The 20,201-nt window shown below is 50.0% G+C and overlaps 1 protein-coding gene across 1 annotated transcript; it reads left to right on the forward strand.

The window, feature by feature from the left end:
- Positions 1-968: 968 nt before the first annotated feature.
- On the forward strand, positions 969-18,825 carry ahsg1 (alpha-2-HS-glycoprotein 1). Its single transcript, XM_065009284.1, is given in 8 exon segments — positions 969-1,201; positions 7,147-7,257; positions 14,380-14,464; positions 14,601-14,767; positions 16,872-16,988; positions 17,988-18,062; positions 18,183-18,459; positions 18,462-18,825. Coding segments are annotated over 8 exon segments (1,200 nt in total). The 5' UTR covers positions 969-991; the 3' UTR covers positions 18,620-18,825.
- The last annotated feature ends 1,376 nt before the right edge of the window (positions 18,826-20,201 follow it).

Raw genomic sequence — 20,201 nt, forward strand, 5'->3', positions numbered from 1 at the left:
CATACACACACACACTCACGCACGCACGCACGCGCGCACGCACGCACACGCACACGCACGCACACGCGCACGCGCGCACACACACACACACACACACACACACACACACACACACACACGCTACACCCGCAATAACATCTGCTAAATATGTGTACAGGATGTGACCAATAAAAATTTGATTTGACACACACACAAACATTTCACTACACCCGCAATAGCACCTGCTAAAAATGTGTATGTGACCAACACACACACACAGACCCCCCCCCCTCCCCCAACCAGAGGGGCACATTTTGACATTCTCTGTTGTATTTTATTGATTCCTGTCAGTGACACTCCGGACACAGTCCTCTGTGTCCCACAGAACGTTGAAAGATCAAAGATCAAAGCACATCTCAGCAAATAACTACTGGACGTGTAGCAGAGAGATTAGTTTATCGCTGTGGTGATTGGAAGATTGAAATGATCCAATGATTTCAGACGCCCCGTTGACCCACATGTCGTTTTCTCTCAAGTTAATCATTTATGTCTCCTGGATGAACTCTCTCAGGCTAACCACCACATCAGTCAGAGACACAAAAATACTGTCTGTATTGTATAGCATTCATTCTAACCGTAGGATAGATGACTCACCCTCTATTCGGTCACTACAAAGCTCACACACACAAAAAAAAGCCTAGAGTACAAAGTTCACATTGTTGTTGAATTTTCTAATATAGAAGTTTGACGAAAAATGACAAAAGTGACATATTGATCAAATTAAATATGTAAAACAAAACACATTCCCAGCATTTTGAGAGATCAATTTCGCAACACTGTCAATGACACAAAGTTGCCCAGAAACCTGTTGTCCTCTGTTTACATTGACTTTGGCAGCGTGCAGAAAGCAGTCTGAGCCTCTTGTTATCTCCCTCCAGTTAACCCTACAGGCCCTAGTTCGTATAAATAAGTTCCCCAGGCTGCCGTGTCCCTTTATTCAACGTGTGAGACAATGAGGGGACTGGTTATTCTCTCTGTCCTCACAGTGTGGGCACTGAACTGTGCCAGTGTGCCAACGCGGGACGCCAGTGGACGCCACTGGAGCTGCGATGAGAAGGACAAAGAGCCAGGGGCGAGGTTGGCCGTGCTCAGCATCAACAACAAACATTTCCATGGATACAAGTTCCAGCTCAGTAACATAACCTTCAGCACAGTGGAGAAGGTGGGTGGAGGAGGAGAAGGGGGCTGTAAAGGGGTGTAGGGGTGCAGGAGGAGGAGGGGGGGCTGTAAAGGGGTGTAGGGGTGCAGGAGGAGGGGGCTGTAAAGGGGTGTAGGGGTCAGGAGTTGACAGGGGGAGGCTGTAAAGGGGTGTAGGGGTCAGGGGTTGACAGGGGGCTGAAAAGGGGTGTAGGGGTCAGGGGTTGACAGGGGGTTGTAAAGGGGTGTAGGCGTTGACAGGGGCTGTAAAGGGGTGTAGGGGTCAGGGGTGATGGGGGGGCTGTAAAGGGTGTAGGCGTTGACAGGGGGCTGTAAAGGGGTGTAGGGGTCAGGGGTTGATGGGGGGCTGTAAAGGGGTGTAGGCGTTGACAGGGGGCTGTAAAGGGGTGTAGGGGTCAGGGGTTGACAGGGGGGCTGTAAAGGGTGTAGGGGTGAGGGGTTGACAGGGGCTGTAAAGGGGTGTAGGGGTTAGGGGTTGATGGGGGCTGTAAATGGGGGTGTAGGGGTCAGGGGTTGATGGGGGGCTGTAAAGGGTGTAAAGGGGTATAGGGGTTGACAGGGGGGCTGTAAAGGGGTGTAGGGGTCAGGGGTTGACAGGGGGCTGTAAAGGGGTGTAGGGGTCAGGGGTTGACAGGGGGGCTGTAAAGGGGTGTAGGGGTCAGGGGTTGATAGGGGGGCAGTAAAGGGTGTAGGGGTTGACAGGGGGGGCTGTAAAGGGGTGTAGGGGTCAGGGGTTGATGGGGGGCTGTAAAGGGGTGTAGGGGTCAGGGGTTGATGGGGGGCTGTAAAGGGGTGTAGGGGTCAGGGGTTGACAGGGGGCTGTAAAGGGGTGTAGGGGTCAGGGGATGATGGGGGGCTGTAAAGGGGTGTAGGGGTCAGGGGTTGATAACGGGGGGCTGTAAAGGGGTGTAGGGGTCAGGGGTTGATAGGGGGGCTGTAAAGGGGTGTAGGGGTCAGGGGTTGATGGGGGGCTGTAAAGGGGTGTAGGGGTCAGGGGTTGATGGGGTGGCTGTAAAGGGGTTAAGGGTCAGGGGTTGATGGGGGGGCTTACATGGTGTTTGTTGGGAGTGTGGTATCTTTAGACTGGACTGCATCTCAGGGGGTTCCTTTATTAATTGCCATTCCTTTTTCTGCCCTGTGTATCAGACACTGTGTATCAGACACTGTGTATCAGACACTGTGCATCAGACACTGTGTATCAGACACTGTGTATCAGACACTGTGCATCAGACACTGTGCATCAGACACTGTGTATCAGACACTGTGTATCAGACACTGTGTATCAGACACTGTGTATCAGACACTGTGCATCAGACACTGTGCATCAGACACTGTGTATCAGACACTGTGTATCAGACACTGTGTATCAGATGAGAGTGTATCTTGATGATGTGTGAAGAGTGTGTGTGTGAAGAGATGACGAATGAGATCTTTTTGTCACTAATTTCATGTTCCAAAAGTTTTAAGATGAAAAGACCTCTCTCTCTCTACTTTCTTCTCTAATTCTTATTTCAGTGTTTTCTCTCCTTCCTAGATATATGGTAACAAGAGTAAAGGAGGGAACAATATTGTCAACGTATTTTCACTGTGTAACTTGCTCTCTCCATCTCTCCTCTACCCTCTCTCCATCTCTCCTCTACCCTCTCTCCATCTCTCCTCTACCCTCTCTACCTTCTCTTCATCTCTCCTCTACCTTCTCTCCATCTCTCCTCTACCCTCTCTCCATCTCTCCTCTACCCTCTCTCCATCTCTCCTCTACCCTCTCTCCATCTCTCCTCTACCCTCTCTACCTTCTCTTCATCTCTCCTCTACCTTCTCTTCATCTCTCCTCTACCCTCTCTCCATCTCTCCTCTACCCTCTCTCCATCTCTCCTCTACCCTCTCTACCTTCTCTTCATCTCTCCTCTACCTTCTCTCCATCTCTCCTCTACCCTCTCTCCATCTCTCCTCTACCCTCTCTTCATCTCTCCTCTACCTTCTCTTCATCTCTCCTCTACCTTCTCTTCATCTCTCCTCTACCTTCTCTCCATCTCTCCATCTCCCCCTCATCTCTCCTCTACCCTCTCTCCATCTCTCCTCTCCATCTCTCCTCTACCCTCTCTCCATCTCTCCTCTCCATCTCTCCTCTACCCTCTCTCCATCTCTCCTCTCCATCTCTCCTCTACCCTCTCTCCATCTCTCCTCTACCCTCTCTCCATCTCTCCTCTACCTTCTCTCCATCTCTCCTCTACCCTCTCTCCATCTCTCCTCTACCCTCTCTCCATCTCTCCTCTCCATCTCTCCTCTACCCTCTCTCCATCTCTCCTCTACCTTCTCTCCATCTCTCCTCTACCCTCTCTCCATCTCTCCTCTACCCTCTCTCCATCTCTCCTCTACCCTCTCTCCATCTCTCCTCTCCATCTCTCCTCTACCCTCTCTCCATCTCTCCTCTACCCTCTCTCCATCTCTCCTCTACCTTCTCTCCATCTCTCCTCTACCCTCTCTCCATCTCTCCTCTACCCTCTCTCCATCTCTCCTCTACCCTCTCTCCATCTCTCCTCTACCCTCTCTACCTTCTCTCCATCTCTCCTCTACCTTCTCTCCATCTCTCCTCTACCCTCTCCATCTCTCCTCTACCTTCTCTCCATCTCTCCTCTACCCTCTCTCCATCTCTCCTCTCCATCTCTCCTCTACCCTCTCTCCATCTCTCCTCAACCCTCTCTCCATCTCTCCTCTACCCTCTCTCCATCTCTCCTCTCCATCTCTCCTCTACCCTCTCTCCATCTCTCCTCTACCTTCTCTCCATCTCTCCTCTACCCTCTCTCCATCTCTCCTCTACCCTCTCTCCATCTCTCCTCTACCCTCTCTCCATCTCTCCTCTATTCTCTCTCCATCTCTCTACCCTCTCTTCATCTCTCCTCTATTCTCTCTCCATCTCTCCTCTACCCTCTGTCCTCGACCCTCTCTCCATCTCTCCTCTACCCTGTCTCCATCTCTCCTCTACCCTCTCTTCATCTCTCCTCTACCCTCTCTACCTTCTCTCCATCTCTCCTCTATTCTCTCTCCATCTCTCCTCTACCCTCTGTCCTCAACCCTCTCTCCATCTCTCCTCTACCTTCTCTCCATCTCTCCTCTACCCTGTCTCCATCTCTCCTCTACCCTCTATTCATCTCGCCTCTACCCTCTCTTCATCTCTCCTCTACCCTTTCTTCATCTCTCCTCTACCCTCTCTTCATCTCTCCTCTACCCTCTCTTCATCTCTCCTCTATCCTCTATCCTCTCTCCATCTCACCTATCTCCATCTCTCCTCTACCCTCTCTCCTCTACCCTCGCTCCATCACACCTATCTCCATCTCTCCTCTACCCTCTCTCCATCTCTCCTCTACCCTCTCTCCATCACACCTATCTCCATCTCTCCTCTACCCTCTCTCCATCTCTCCTCTACCCTCTCTCCATCACACCTATCTCCATCTCCTCTCTACCCTCTCTCCATCTCTTCTCTCCATCTCTCCTCTACCCTCGCTCCATCTCTTCTCTCCATCTCTCCTCTATCCTCTCTCCATCTCACCTATCTCCATCTCTCCTCTATCCTCTCTCCATCTCACCTATCTCCATCTCTCCTCTACCCTCTCTCCATCTCTCCTCTACCCTCTCTCCATCACACCTATCTCCATCTCCTCTCTACCCTCTCTCCATCTCTTCTCTCCATCTCCTCTCTACCCTCTCTCAATCTCTTCTCTCCATCTCTCCTCTACCCTCGTTCCATCTCTTCTCTCCATCTCTCCTCTATCCTCTCTCCATCTCACCTATCTCCATCTCTCATCTACCCTTTCTCCATCTCACCTATCTCCATCTCTCCTCTACCCTCGCTCCATCTCTTCTCTCCATCTCTCCTCTATCCTCTCTCCATCTCACCTATCTCCATCTCTCATCTACCCTTTCTCCATCTCACCTATCTCAATCTCTCCTCTACCCTCGCTCCATCTCTTCTCTCCATCTCTCCTCTACCCTCTCTCCTCTCCATCTCTCCTCTACCCTCTCTCCTCTCCATCTCTCCTCTACCCTCACTCCATCTCTCCTCTACCCTATCTCCATCTCCTCTCTACCCTCTCTCCATCTCTTCTCTCCATCTCCTCTCTACCCTCTCTCCATCTCTTCTCTCCATCTCTCCTCTACCCTCGTTCCATCTCTTCTCTCCATCTCTCCTCTATCCTCTCTCCATCTCACCTATCTCCATCTCACCTATCTCCATCTCTCCTCTACCCTCGCTCCATCTCTTCTCTCCATCTCTCCTCTATCCTCTCTCCATCTCACCTATCTCCATCTCTCATCTACCCTTTCTCCATCTCACCTATCTCAATCTCTCCTCTACCCTCGCTCCATCTCTTCTCTCCATCTCTCCTCTACCCTCTCTCCTCTCAATCTCTCCTCTACCCTCTCTCCTCTCCATCTCTCCTCTACCCTCACTCCATCTCTCCTCTCCATCTCTCCTCTACCCTCTCTCCTCTCCATCTCTCCTCTACCCTCTCTCCTCTCCATCTCTCCTCTACCCTCGCTCCTCTCCATATCTCCTATACCCTCTCTCCTCTCCATCTCTCCTCTCCATCTCTCCACTCCATCGCTCCTCTCCATCTCTCCTCTACCCTCGCTCCTCTCCATCTCTCCTCTCCATCTCTCCTCTACCCTCTCTCCTCTCCATCTCTCCTCTACCCTCGCTCCTCTCCATCTCTCCTCTCCATCTCTCCTCTCTCCTCTCCATCTCTCCTCTACATCTCTCCCTCTCTCCCTCTCCATCCTCTCCATCTCTCCTATACCCTCACTCCTCTCCATCTCTCCTCTACCTCGCTCCTCTCCATCTCTCCTCTCCATCTCTCCTCTCTCCTCTCCATCTCTCCTCTACCCTCGCTCCTCTCCATCTCTCCTCTCCATCTCTCCTCTCTCCTCTCCATCTCTCCTCTACATCTCTCCTCTACCCTCTCTCCTCTCCATCTCTCCTATACCCTCACTCCTCTCCATCTCTCCTCTCCATCTCTCCTCTACCCTCGCTCCTCTCCATCTCTCCTCTCCATCTCTCCTCTCTCCTCTACCCTCTCTCCTCTCCATCTCTCATCTACCCTCTCTCCTCTCCATCTCTCCTCTCCATCTCTCCTCTCCATCTCTCCTCTACCCTCGCTCCTCTCCATCTCTCCTCTCCATTTCTCCTCTCCATCTCTCCTCTACCCTCTCTCCTCTCCATCTCTCATCTACCCTCTCTCCTCTCCATCTCTCCTCTACCCTCTCTCCTCTCCATCTCTCCTCTCCATCTCTCCTCTACCCTCGCTCCTCTCCATCTCTCCTCTCCATCTCTCCTCTCTCCTCTCCATCTCTCCTCTACCATCTTTCCTCTCCATCTCTCATCTACCCTCTCTCCTCTCCATCTCTCCTCTACCCTCTCTCCTCTCCATCTCTCCTCTACCCTCTCTCCTCTCCATCTCTCCTCTACCTCTCTCCTCTCCATCTCTCCTCTCCATCTCTCCTCTACCCTCGCTCCTCTCCATCTCTCCTCTCCATCTCTCCTCTCTCCTCTCCATCTCTCCTCTACCATCTTTCCTCTCCATCTCTCATCTACCCTCTCTCCTCTCCATCTCTCTCTACCCTCTCTCCTCTCCATCTCTCCTCTACCCTCTCTCCTCTCCATCTCTCCTCTACCCTCTCTCCTCTCCATCTCTCCATCTCTCCTCTACCCTCGCTCCTCTCCATCTCTCCTCTCTCCTCTCCATCTCTCCTCTACCATCTTTCCTCTCCATCTCTCATCTACCCTCTCTCCTCTCCATCTTTCCTCTCCATCTCTCTCTCTCCTCTCCATCTCTCCTCTGCATCTCTCCTCTACCCTCTCTATCTCTCCTCTGCATCTCTCCTCTACCCTCTCTATCTCTCCTCTCCATCTCTCCTCTACCCTCTCTATCTCTCCTCTCCATCTCTCCATCTCAGGGTCAATCTGACTGTAAATTGCACCTGGAACTAGACCTCCAGGAAACAACCTGTCACATCATCAACCCAAAATCTTTTGAAGAGTGTGACATCCGTCAAGATTATGAAACGGTAAGCCACTCCACAACAATGGCCAACCAGATGTTTAATAATATTAGTGATACATGCCAGTCCTGTTGAGAGAGAGACACCTGTAGTGCCAGTCCTGTAGAGAGAGACACCTGTAGTGATACATGCCAGTCCTGTAGAGAGAGAGACACCTGTAGTGATACATGCCAGTCCTGTAGAGAGACACCTGTAGTGCCAGTCCTGTAGAGAGACACCTGCAGTGATACATGCCAGTCCTGTAGAAAGAGAGACACCTGTAGTGCCAGTCCTGTAGAGAGAGAGACACCTGTAGTGCCAGTCCTGTAGAGAGAGACACCTGTAGTGCCAGTCCTGTAGAGAGACACCTGTAGTGCCAGTCCTGTAGAGAGAGACACCTGTAGTGCCAGTCCTGTAGAGAGACACCTGTAGTGATACATGCCAGTCCTGTAGAGAGAGACACCTGTAGTGCCAGTCCTGTAGAGAGAGACACCTGTAGTGCCAGTCCTGTAGAGAGAGAGACACCTGTAGTGCCAGTCCTGTAGAGAGACACCTGTAGTGCCAGTCCTGTAGAGAGAGACACCTGTAGTGCCAGTCCTGTAGAGAGACACCTGTAGTGATACATGCCAGTCCTGTAGAGAGACACCTGTAGTGATGCATGCCAGTCCTGTAGAGAGACACCTGTAGTGATACATGCCAGTCCTGTAGAGAGACACCTGTAGTTCCAGTCCTGTAGAGAGAGAGACACCTGTAGTGATACATGCCAGTCCTGTAGAGAGAGAGAGACACCTGTAGTGATACATGCCAGTCCTGTAGAGAGAGACACCTGTAGTGATACATGCCAGTCCTGTAGAGAGAGACACCTGTAGTGATACATGCCAGTCCTGTAGAGAGAGACCTGTAGTGCCAGTCCTGTAGAGAGACACCTGTAGTGCCAGTCCTGTAGAGAGACACCTGTAGTGATACATGCCACTCCTGTAGAGAGAGACACCTGTAGTGATACATGCCAGTCCTGTAGAGAGACACCTGTAGTGCCAGTCCTGTAGAGAGACACCTGTAGTGCCAGTCCTGTAGAGAGACACCTGTAGTGATACATGCCAGTCCTGTAGAGAGACACCTGTAGTGCCAGTCCTGTAGAGAGACACCTGTAGTGCCAGTCCTGTAGAGAGAGACACCTGTAGTGATACATGCCAGTCCTGTATAGAGAGAGACACCTGTAGTGCCAGTCCTGTAGAGAGACACCTGTAGTGATACATGCCAGTCCTGTAGAGAGACACCTGTAGTACCAGTCCTGTAGAGAGAGACACCTGTAGTGCCAGTCCTGTTGAGAGAGAGACACCTGTAGTGATACATGCCAGTCCTGTAGAGAGACACCTGTAGTGCCAGTCCTGTAGAGAGAGAGACACCTGTAGTGCCAGTCCTGTAGAGAGACACCTGTAGTGCCAGTCCTGTAGAGAGAGACACCTGTAGTGCCAGTCCTGTTGAGAGAGAGACACCTGTAGTGATACATGCCAGTCCTGTAGAGAGACACCTGTAGTGCCAGTCCTGTAGAGAGACATCTGTAGTGCCAGTCCTGTAGAGAGAGAGACACCTGTAGTGCCAGTCCTGTAGAGAGAGAGACATCTGTAGTGCCAGTCCTGTAGAGAGACACCTGTAGTGCCAGTCCTGTAGAGAGAGAGACATCTGTAGTGCCAGTCCTGTAGAGAGACATCTGTAGTGCCAGTCCTGTAGAGAGAGAGACATCTGTAGTGCCAGTCCTGTAGAGAGAGAGACATCTGTAGTGCCAGTCCTGTAGAGAGACACCTGTAGTGCCAGTCCTGTAGAGAGACACCTGTATTGCCAGTCCTGTAGAGAGAGACACCTGTAGTGCCAGTCCTGTTGAGAGAGAGACACCTGTAGTGATACATGCCAGTCCTGTAGAGAGACACCTGTAGTGCCAGTCCTGTAGAGAGACATCTGTAGTGCCAGTCCTGTAGAGAGAGAGACACCTGTAGTGCAAGTCCTGTAGAGAGAGAGACACCTGTAGTGCCAGTCCTGTAGAGAGAGAGACACCTGTAGTGCCAATCCTGTAGAGAGAGAGAGAGACACCTGTATTGCCAGTCCTGTAGAGAGAGAGACACCTGTAGTGCCAATCCTGTAGAGAGAGAGACACCTGTAGTCATACATGCCAGTCCTGTTGAGAGAGACACCTGTAGTGCCAGTCCTGTAGAGAGAGACACCTGTAGTGCCAGTCCTGTAGAGAGAGACACCTGTATTGCCAGTCCTGTAGAGAGAGAGACACCTGTAGTGCCAATCCTGTAGAGAGAGAGACACCTGTAGTGATACATGCCAGTCCTGTTGAGAGAGACACCTGTAGTGCCAGTCCTGTAGAGAGAGAGACACCTGTAGTGCCAGTCCTGTAGAGAGAGAGATCTGTAGTGCCAGTCCTGTTGCTCTGGATAAGAGCGTCTGCTAAATGACTTAAATGTAAATGTAAATGTGAGAGAGACACCTGTAGTGCCAGTCCTGTAGAGAGAGACACCTGTAGTGACACATGCCAGTCCTGTAGAGAGAGAGACACCTGTAGTGCCAGTCCTGTAGAGAGAGAGACACCTGTAGTGCCAATCCTGTAGAGAGAGAGACACCTGTAGTGCCAGTCCTGTAGAGAGAGACATCTGTAGTGCCAGTCCTGTTGAGAGAGACACCTGTAGTGATACATGCCAGTCCTGTAGAGAGACATCTGTAGTGATACATGCCAGTCCTGTAGAGAGACATCTGTAGTGATACATGCTAGTCCTGTAGAGAGAGACACCTGTAGTGCCAGTCCTGTAGAGAGAGACACCTGTAGTGATACATGCCAGTCCTGTTGAGAGAGACACCTGTAGTGCCAGTCCTGTAGAGAGAGACACCTGTAGTGATACATGCCAGTCCTGTAGAGAGACACCTGTAGTGATACATGCCAGTCCTGTAGAGAGACATCTGTAGTGTCAGTCCTGTAGAGAGAGACACCTGTAGTGCCAATCCTGTAGAGAGACACCTGTAGTGCCAGTCCTGTAGAGAGAGAGAGACACCTGTAGTGCCAGTCCTGTAGAGAGAGACACCTGTAGTGATACATGCCAGTCCTGTTGAGAGAGACATCTGTAGTGCCAGTCCTGTTGAGAGAGACACCTGTAGTGCCAGTCCTGTAGAGAGACACCTGTAGTGATACATGCCAGTCCTGTAGAGAGAGACACCTGTAGTGCCAGTCCTGTAGAGACACCTGTAGTGATACATGCCAGTCCTGTAGAGAGAGACACCTGTAGTGCCAGTCCTGTAGAGAGAGACACCTGTAGTGCCAGTCCTGTAGAGAGAGAGACATCTGTAGTGCCAGTCCTGTAGAGAGAGAGACACCTGTAGTGCCAGTCCTGTAGAGAGAGACACCTGTAGTGCCAGTCCTGTAGAGAGAGACACCTGTAGTGCCAGTCCTGCAGAGAGAGAGACACCTGTAGTGCCAGTCCTGTAGAGAGACACCTGTAGTGATACATGCCAGTCCTGTAGAGAGAGACACCTCTAGTGCCAGTCCTGTAGAGAGAGAGACACCTGTAGTGCCAGTCCTGTAGAGAGAGAGATACCTGTAGTGCCAGTCCTGTAGAGAGAGAGACACCTGTAGTGCCAGTCCTGTAGAGAGAGAGACACCTGTAGTGCCAGTCCTGTAGAGAGAGACACCTGTAGTGCCAGTCCTGTAGAGAGAGACACCTGTAGTGCCAGTCCTGTAGAGAGAGACACCTGTAGTGATACATGCCAGTCCTGTAGAGAGAGAGACACCTGTAGTGCCAGTCCTGTAGAGAGAGAGACACCTGTAGTGCCAATCCTGTAGAGAGAGAGACACCTGTAGTGCCAGTCCTGTAGAGAGAGACATCTGTAGTGCCAGTCCTGTAGAGAGAGAGACACCTGTAGTGCCAGTCCTGTAGAGAGAGACACCTATAGTGATACATGCCAGTCCTGTAGAGAGACATCTGTAGTGATACATGCCAGTCCTGTAGAGAGACATCTGTAGTGATACATGCCAGTCCTGTAGAGAGACATCTGTAGTGATACATGCCAGTCCTGTAGAGAGAGACACCTGTAGTGCCAGTCCTGTAGAGAGACATCTGTAGTGCCAGTCCTGTAGAGAGAGACACCTGTAGTGATACATGCCAGTCCTGTTGAGAGAGACACCTGTAGTGCCAGTCCTGTAGAGAGAGACACCTGTAGTGATACATGCCAGTCCTGTAGAGAGACATCTGTAGTGCCAGTCCTGTAGAGAGAGAGACACCTGTAGTGCCAATCCTGTAGAGAGACACCTGTAGTGCCAGTCCTGTGGAGAGAGAGACACCTGTAGTGCCAGTCCTGTAGAGAGAGAGACACCTGTAGTGCCAATCCTGTAGAGAGACACCTGTAGTGCCAGTCCTGTAGAGAGAGAGACACCTGTAGTGCCAATCCTGTAGAGAGAGAGACACCTGTAGTGCCAATCCTGTAGAGAGAGAGACACCTGTAGTGATACATGCCAGTCCTGTTGAGAGAGACACCTGTAGTGCCAGTCCTGTAGAGAGAGACACCTGTAGTGCCAATCCTGTAGAGAGAGAGACACCTGTAGTGATACATGCCAGTCCTGTTGAGAGAGACACCTGTAGTGCCAGTCCTGTAGAGAGAGACACCTGTAGTGATACATGCCAGTCCTTTAGAGAGAGACACCTGTAGTGATACATGCCAGTCCTGTAGAGAGAGACACCTGTAGTGCCAGTCCTGTAGAGAGACACCTGTAGTGATACATGCCAGTCCTGTAGAGAGAGACACCTGTAGTGCCAGTCCTGTAGAGAGAGACACCTGTAGTGCCAGTCCTGTTGAGAGAGACATCTGTAGTGCCAGTCCTGTAGAGAGAGAGACACCTGTAGTGCCAGTCCTGTAGAGAGAGAGACACCTGTAGTGCCAGTCCTGTAGAGAGAGAGACACCTGTAGTGCCAGTCCTGTAGAGAGAGAGACACCTGTAGTGCCAGAGAGACACCTGTAGTGAGACACCTGTAGTGCCAGTCCTGTAGAGAGAGACACCTGTAGTGATACATGCCAGTCCTGTAGAGAGAGAGACACCTGTAGTGATACATGCCAGTCCTGTAGAGAGAGACACCTGTAGTGATACATGCCAGTCCTGTAGAGAGAGACACCTGTAGTGATACATGCCAGTCCTGTAGAGAGACATCTGTAGTGCCAGTCCTGTAGAGAGAGAGACACCTGTAGTGCCAGTCCTGTAGAGAGAGACACATGTAGTGCCAGTCCTGTAGAGAGAGACACCTGTAGTGCCAGTCCTGTAGAGAGAGAGACACCTGTAGTGATACATGCCAGTCCTGTTGAGAGAGACACCTGTAGTGCCAGTCCTGTAGAGAGAGAGACACCTGTAGTGCCAGTCCTGTAGAGAGAGACACCTGTAGTGCCAGTCCTGTAGAGAGACACCTGTAGTGCCAGTCCTGTAGAGAGAGACACCTGTAGTGCCAGTCCTATAGAGAGAGACACCTGTAGTGCCAATCCTGTAGAGAGAGAGACACCTGTAGTTGTTGAGAGAGACACCTGTAGTGCCAGTCCTGTAGAGAGAGACACCTGTAGTGCCAATCCTGTAGAGAGAGAGACACCTGTAGTGATACATGCCAGTCCTGTTGAGAGAGACACCTGTAGTGCCAGTCCTGTAGAGAGAGACACCTGTAGTGATACATGCCAGTCCTGTAGAGAGAGACAACTGTAGTGATACATGCCAGTCCTGTAGAGAGAGACACCTGTAGTGCCAGTCCTGTAGAGAGACACCTGTAGTGATACATGCCAGTCCTGTAGAGAGAGACACCTGTAGTGCCAGTCCTGTAGAGAGAGACACCTGTAGTGCCAGTCCTGTAGAGAGAGAGACACCTGTAGTGCCAGTCCTGTAGAGAGAGACACCTGTAGTGCCAATCCTGTAGAGAGAGAGACACCTGTAGTGATACATGCCAGTCCTGTAGAGAGAGAGACACCTGTAGTGCCAGTCCTGTAGAGAGAGAGACACCTGTAGTGCCAGTCCTGTAGAGAGAGACACCTGTAGTGATACATGCCAGTCCTGTAGAGAGAGAGACACCTGTAGTGCCAGTCCTGTAGAGAGAGAGACACCTGTAGTGCCAGTCCTGTAGAGAGAGAGACACCTGTAGTGCCAGTCCTGTAGAGAGAGAGACACCTGTAGTGCCAGTCCTGTAGAGAGAGACACCTGTAGTGATACATGCCAGTCCTGTAGAGAGAGAGACACCTGTAGTGATACATGCCAGTCCTGTAGAGAGAGACACCTGTAGTGATACATGCCAGTCCTGTAGAGAGAGACACCTGTAGTGATACATGCCAGTCCTGTAGAGAGACATCTGTAGTGCCAGTCCTGTAGAGAGAGAGACACCTGTAGTGCCAGTCCTGTAGAGAGACACCTGTAGTGCCAGTCCTGTAGAGAGAGAGACACATGTAGTGCCAGTCCTGTAGAGAGAGAGACACCTGTAGTGCCAGTCCTGTAGAGAGAGACACCTGTAGTGCCAGTCCTGTAGAGAGACACCTGTAGTGCCAGTCCTGTAGAGAGAGACACCTGTAGTGCCAGTCCTGTAGAGAGAGACACCTGTAGTGCCAGTCCTGTAGAGAGAGACACCTGTAGTGCCAGTCCTGTAGAGAGAGACACCTGTAGTGCCAGTCCTGTAGAGAGAGACACCTGTAGTGCCAGTCCTGTAGAGAGAGAGACACCTGTAGTGCCAGTCCTGTAGAGAGAGAGACACCTGTAGTGATACATGCCAGTCCTGTAGAGAGACACCTGTAGTGCCAGTCCTGTAGAGAGAGAGACACCTGTAGTGCCAGTCCTGTAGAGAGAGACACCTGTAGTGCCAGTCCTGTAGAGAGACACCTGTAGTGCCAGTCCTGTAGAGAGAGACACCTGTAGTGCCAGTCCTGTAGAGAGAGAGACACCTGTAGTGCCAGTCCTGTAGAGAGAAACACCTGTAGTGCCAGTCCTGTAGAGAGAGAGACACCTGTAGTGCCAGTCCTGTAGAGAGAGACACCTGTAGTGCCAGTCCTGTAGAGAGAGAGACACCTGTAGTGCCAGTCCTGTAGAGAGAGAGACACCTGTACAAATTGATGACTAATGTATATTGTTTTTCCCTCATGCAGCAAGTGAATGCCCACTGCAATGTGACCCTGAGCATCACAGAAGGCATGGCAGAGGTCTCTAAACACTCCTGCAACACTGAACCAGGTATCTAACGTTACCCTCATCTACTGCAGCACACGCCACCAAAACACACAGTACATGTGTCCTTTCTTTGGAAACGCAGTACAGTGAGTAAGTCTACCTCCATTTTTTAAATCAAGTTTCATTTGATTTGATAAAGTTTCTGCTGAGAAGATGGTCAGAATGTGTCCGGACTGCCCCATCCTGCTGCCCCTTCATAGCCCCGAGGGCCTAGAGAGTGTGAAGGCAGGCCTCAGGCAGTTCAACATGGACCACAACTACACCTCCTACTTCAAACTGATGGAAGTGGGGAGGATAACATCTGGGGTAGGGTGATGTATTAGGATTCTCTCTCTGTACTTCTCTGGGTACACAATCCAAAAACACGTTTGTTGTCCTATTTCTAGTCAAAACTGGTCACTGTTTCAGGGATAAGTCTGAAATGGTGCAACACACGGCTTCGAGTGTTCAAGGAATCCCACCACTGCCAACAGTGTAACATGCTATTTGGAGTGTTCCCACCACTGCCAACAGTGTAACATGCTATTTGGAGTGTTCCCACCACTGCCAACAGTGTAACATGCTATTTGGAGTGTTCCCACCACTGCCAACAGTGTAACATGCTATTTGGAGTGTTCCCACCACTGCCAACAGTGTAACATGCTATTTGGAGTGTTCCCACCACTGCCAACAGTGTAACATGCTATTTGGAGTGTTCCCACCACTGCCAACAGTGTGACATGCTATTTGGAGTGTTCCCACCACTGCCAACAGTGTGACATGCTATTTGGAGTGTTCCCACCACTGCCAACAGTGTAACATGCTATTTGGAGTGTTCCCACCACTGCCAACAGTGTAACATGCTATTTGGAGTGTTCCCACCACTGCCAACAGTGTAACATGCTATTTGGAGTGTTCCCACCACTGCCAACAGTGTAACATGCTATTTGGAGTGTTCCCACCACTGCCAACAGTGTAACATGCTATTTGGAGTGTTGCCACCACTGCCAACTGTGTAACATGCTATTTGGAGTGTTCCCACCACTGCCAACAGTGTAACATGCTATTTGAGTGTTCCCACCACTGCCAACAGTGTAACATGCTATTTGGAGTGTTCCCACCACTGCCAACAGTGTAACATGCTATTTGGAGTGTTCCCACCACTGCCAACAGTGTAACATGCTATTTGGAGTGTTCCCACCACTGCCAACAGTGTGACATGCTATTTGAGTGTTCCCACCACTGCCAACAGTGTGACATGCTATTTGAGTGTTCCCACCACTGCCAACAGTGTAACATGCTATTTGGAGTGTTCCCACCACTGCCAACAGTGTAACATGCTATTTGAGTGTTCCCACCACTGCCAACAGTGTAACATGCTATTTGAGTGTTCCCACCACTGCCAACAGTGTAACATGCTATTTGGAGTGTTCCCACCACTGCCAACTGTGTAACATGCTATTTGGAGTGTTCCCACCACTGCCAACTGTGTAACATGCTATTTGAGTGTTCCCACCACTGCCAACAGTGTAACATGCTATTTGAGTGTTCCCACCACTGCCAACAGTGTAACATGCTATTTGAGTGTTCCCACCACTGCCAACAGTGTAACATGCTATTTGGAGTGTTCCCACCACTGCCAACAGTGTAACATGCTATTTGGAGTGTTCCCACCACTGCCAACAGTGTGACATGCTATTTGGAGTGTTCCCACCACTGCCAACTGTGTAACATGCTATTTGGAGTGTTCCCACCACTGCCAACAGTGTAACATGCTATTTGGAGTGTTCCCACCACTGCCAACAGTGTAACATGCTATTTGGAGTGTTCCCACCACTGCCAACAGTGTGACATGCTATTTGGAGTGTTCCCACCACTGCCAACAGTGTGACATGCTATTTGGAGTGTTCCCACCACTGCCAACTGTGTGACATGCTATTTGGAGTGTTCCCACCACTGCCAACAGTGTGACATGCTATTTGGAGTGTTCCCACCACTGCCAACAGTGTGACATGCTATTTGGAGTGTTCCCACCACTGCCAACAGTGTGACATGCTATTTGGAGTGTTCCCACCACTGCCAACTGTGTAACATGCTATTTGGAGTGTTTGTTTGGGAAATTAAGTAGGTATCCCCTGTCTGTCTAAACCTGTACAGGTGTAGGATCCTAATTTGAGCCAGTTTGCTACAGCAGGAAAGTAATCCTGCTGCAACAGAAAATGTTCATTATTATGTAGATTATAATGAACGGACATTGTTGTAGGAAAATTAAGTCTGAAATTTCAAAGTGGAAATGACAAACTTCAAATGCATAAACCTCAAAAATACACGAGCAGTTTTACATTTCCTGCGTTGCAGGACAGTTCTCCTGCAATAAAGTGATCAAATGAAGATCCTACATCTGTGAGCCATGTCTCTCTCCCTTTCCTAGTACATGATGATGACTGGAATGAACTACTACGCTGAGTTGGCCATCGTGGAGACTGAGTGTAATGCCAAGAGCAGGATAGATACACAGGCCTGCAAGCCACTGTGCCCCGATGAAGCTGTAAGGCAACTAGCGACCTCCTCCTCATCATACTCACTCCTCACGTATTACCATCACCATACTCTGGTCTCCTGTCTCCGGTCTCTGTCTCCTGTCTCCGGTCTCTGTCTCTGTCTGTCTCGGTCTCCGGTCTCTGTCTCCTGTCTCCTGTCTCTGTCTCTGTCTCCCGTCTCCTTTCTTCGTCTCCTGTCTCCGGTCTCTGTCTCTGTCTGTCTCTGGTCTCCGGTCTCTGTCTCTGTCTGTCTCTGGTCTCCGGTCTCTGTCTCTGTCTGTCTCTGGTCTCCGGTCTCTGTCTCCTGTCTCCTGTCTCTGTCTGTCTCTGGTCTCCGGTCTCTGTCTCTGTCTGTCTCTGGTCTCCGGTCTCTGTCTCTGTCTGTCTCCGGTCTCCGGTCTCTGTCTCTGGTCTCCGGTCTCTGTCTCTGTCTGTCTCTGGTCTCCGGTCTCTGTCTCTGTCTGTCTCCGGTCTCCGGTCTCTGTCTCTGGTCTCCGGTCTCTGTCTCCTGTCTCTGGTCTCTGTCTCTGTCTGTCTCGGTCTCCTGTCTCCTGTCTCTGTCTCTGTCTGTCTCGGTCTCCGGTCTCTGTCTCCTGTCTCCTGTCTCCTGTCTCTGTCTCTGTCTGTCTCGGTCTCCGGTCTCTGTCTCTGACTTTGGTCTCTGTCTCTGACTTTGGTCTTTGTCTCCCGTCTCCGGTCTCCGTCTCCGGTCTCTGTCTCTGACTTTGGTCTCTATCTCCGGTCTCTGACTTTGGTCTCTGTCTCTGACTTTGGTCTCGGTCGCCGGACTCGGGTCTCTGGCCTCTGTCTCTGACCTTGGCTTCTGTCTCTGACCTTGGCCTCTGTCTCTGACTTTGGTCTCTGTCTCGGGTCTCTGTCTCCGGTCTCGGGTCTCTGTCTCTGACTTTGGTCTCTGTCTCGGGTCTCTGTCTCCGGTCTCAGTTCTCTGTCTCTGACTTTGGTCTCTGTCTCTGACCTTGGTCTGTGTCTGCTGTCTCTCTCTCTAGCGCCATGGGCTCTGTAAATCCACACTGCTGGGGAATGGCCAGGTGGATGTCAACTGTGAGATCTATGAAGCTCTTGTAAGCCACTTTTAACACACATAAATACATCCCGAAAATATATAATTACAAAATATGGTGCCAGCCCTCCTCGAAAGTCTGTCAATTCAAACATGGTTCTTTTTGTTGTTTCCATGGCAGAACGCTAGTTCTCCCCGTACCCCTGGAAGGGAGTGTGGACACCCACCACACCGTTCCGGACACCACATCCATCCTGGCATCAAACATCACCTTCCTCCCTGGGTACAAAAGCCAGGCAAACCAGGCCCACTACCAGGCTTCCCAGGACGCCCTGGTGGCCCACCTCCAGGCGACCAAGGTCCACCCCCTGGTCCCCATAACCCACCCCCTGGTCCCCATAACCCACCCTCTGGTCCCCATGGAGAGTTCCCCTTCCCCCACTGTCACGGCTTTGTGAAAATCCCCCCTCTATCCACCCTCTTTGCCCCTTCCCACCCCCTCATCACCCCCACCCACACCCTCGTCCCCATGGCCACGGGCCACCCCCAGGGCACTCTCTACCACCCCACCCGACACACGTTCTGGGCGAGGCTCCTCCCCAACATGTCAAGGCATAATCTCAGCATTCCGATCACACTTCTAAATGGTGGATGGCTGAAATCATGTTGCCACATATTCAGAAGTAGTTTTGCCATCATGGTTGAAATAATGTCAATAATAAGTACAGTAACTGTGTACTGCAAATGAAATGATCTGTTGTCTTTTCTGGCTTCTACTTCCTCTACAGATTCTCTCTGTTAAAATCAGATGTGACATTCTTGGATTACATTTTTTTTTTTAAATGAATAAACTACTTAATGATACTAATGTACTGTACTTAATGATACTAATGTACTGTACTTAATGATACTAATGTACTGTACTTAATGATACTAATGTACTGTACTTAATGATACTAATGTACTGTACTTAATGATACTAATGTACTGTACTTAATTATACTAATGTACTGTACTTAATGATACTAATGTACTGTACTTAATGATACTAATGTACTGTACTTGATGATACTAATGTACTGAGATACTCATGACAAACTAGAGGACAGGCAAACACACACAAACACACACACACACACACAGGCACACACACACACAAACACACCCAGGCACACACACACACACACAGGCACACACACACACACACACACACACACACACACACACACACACACACACACACACACACACACACACACACACTAAGAAGCTGTTATACTAAGTCCATTAAGGTCATAGTTAGCTTAACCACTGTGGGTCAATGTAACGGCTCAGTACAATGACACACGGCACACGGCCTTGTTCGGGGGGGTAAGCACTATGCTAACAATACATGGAGAAGGTAAGCCACTCCCGTATCTCTATAATCAATCGAGTTGATGCATGCAAAGCAATTATCCAGATAGTTACATATCAGTTAATCCTCTTGTTTTCGATGGATGGATCCACTTTCAGCATAGCAAGATAAAGAACCTCTGAAAAAAAATGTTTTTATTTAACAACTGAAAGACATTTCAGTGTTGAGGAGTAGTGAACTACATGTAGTTGTACATGACTCTGCAGTAGCTTGGTGGTAGTTGAACTAAATTTAAACCTTGGTCATTTTTTTGTCAGTAGTTAGTTACTTTTTGTTGCCATGCAGCTGTGTAGCTAACTACTGGAACTACACACTACTTTTTTTTGCAAAAATAAAATATGGGTGAATTTATTTAGGGATTTCAGACCTGCCAAATTCTCACTTGAAACATTGTTTTGGTGTTTAAACTAATTACGCTTACAGTGCCTGATAATATGTTTGCATTCCTTATTTGATTAATTTCTCACCATTTTGTCAGACCACAACAAACTAGGCAGTTCTAGAACAGAGGCTTCTCTGTTAAACGTGTCTCTGGCTCCACCACGCGGTCGGTTGCATCATTACAATCCATTTAGTCACTTATTTTCCCGTTGGTAGGGGATACAGTCTTCACGGCACTTCGATACCAAAGTGAATTTTTCCTAGCAGGTTAGGAGAATTAACGTAGCAGTTTAGAACTGAGGTTAAGGTTATGAAAAGGGTTAGGGTTAGCTCTTCTAATCTACTACGAAAATCACTTTGTATCAAAGTGCCGTGAATAAAAACTGGGCATGTTGGCGAGCA

This window comes from Oncorhynchus nerka, linkage group LG24 (genome assembly GCF_034236695.1).
Source record: "Oncorhynchus nerka isolate Pitt River linkage group LG24, Oner_Uvic_2.0, whole genome shotgun sequence".
Lineage (NCBI taxonomy): Eukaryota > Metazoa > Chordata > Actinopteri > Salmoniformes > Salmonidae > Oncorhynchus > Oncorhynchus nerka.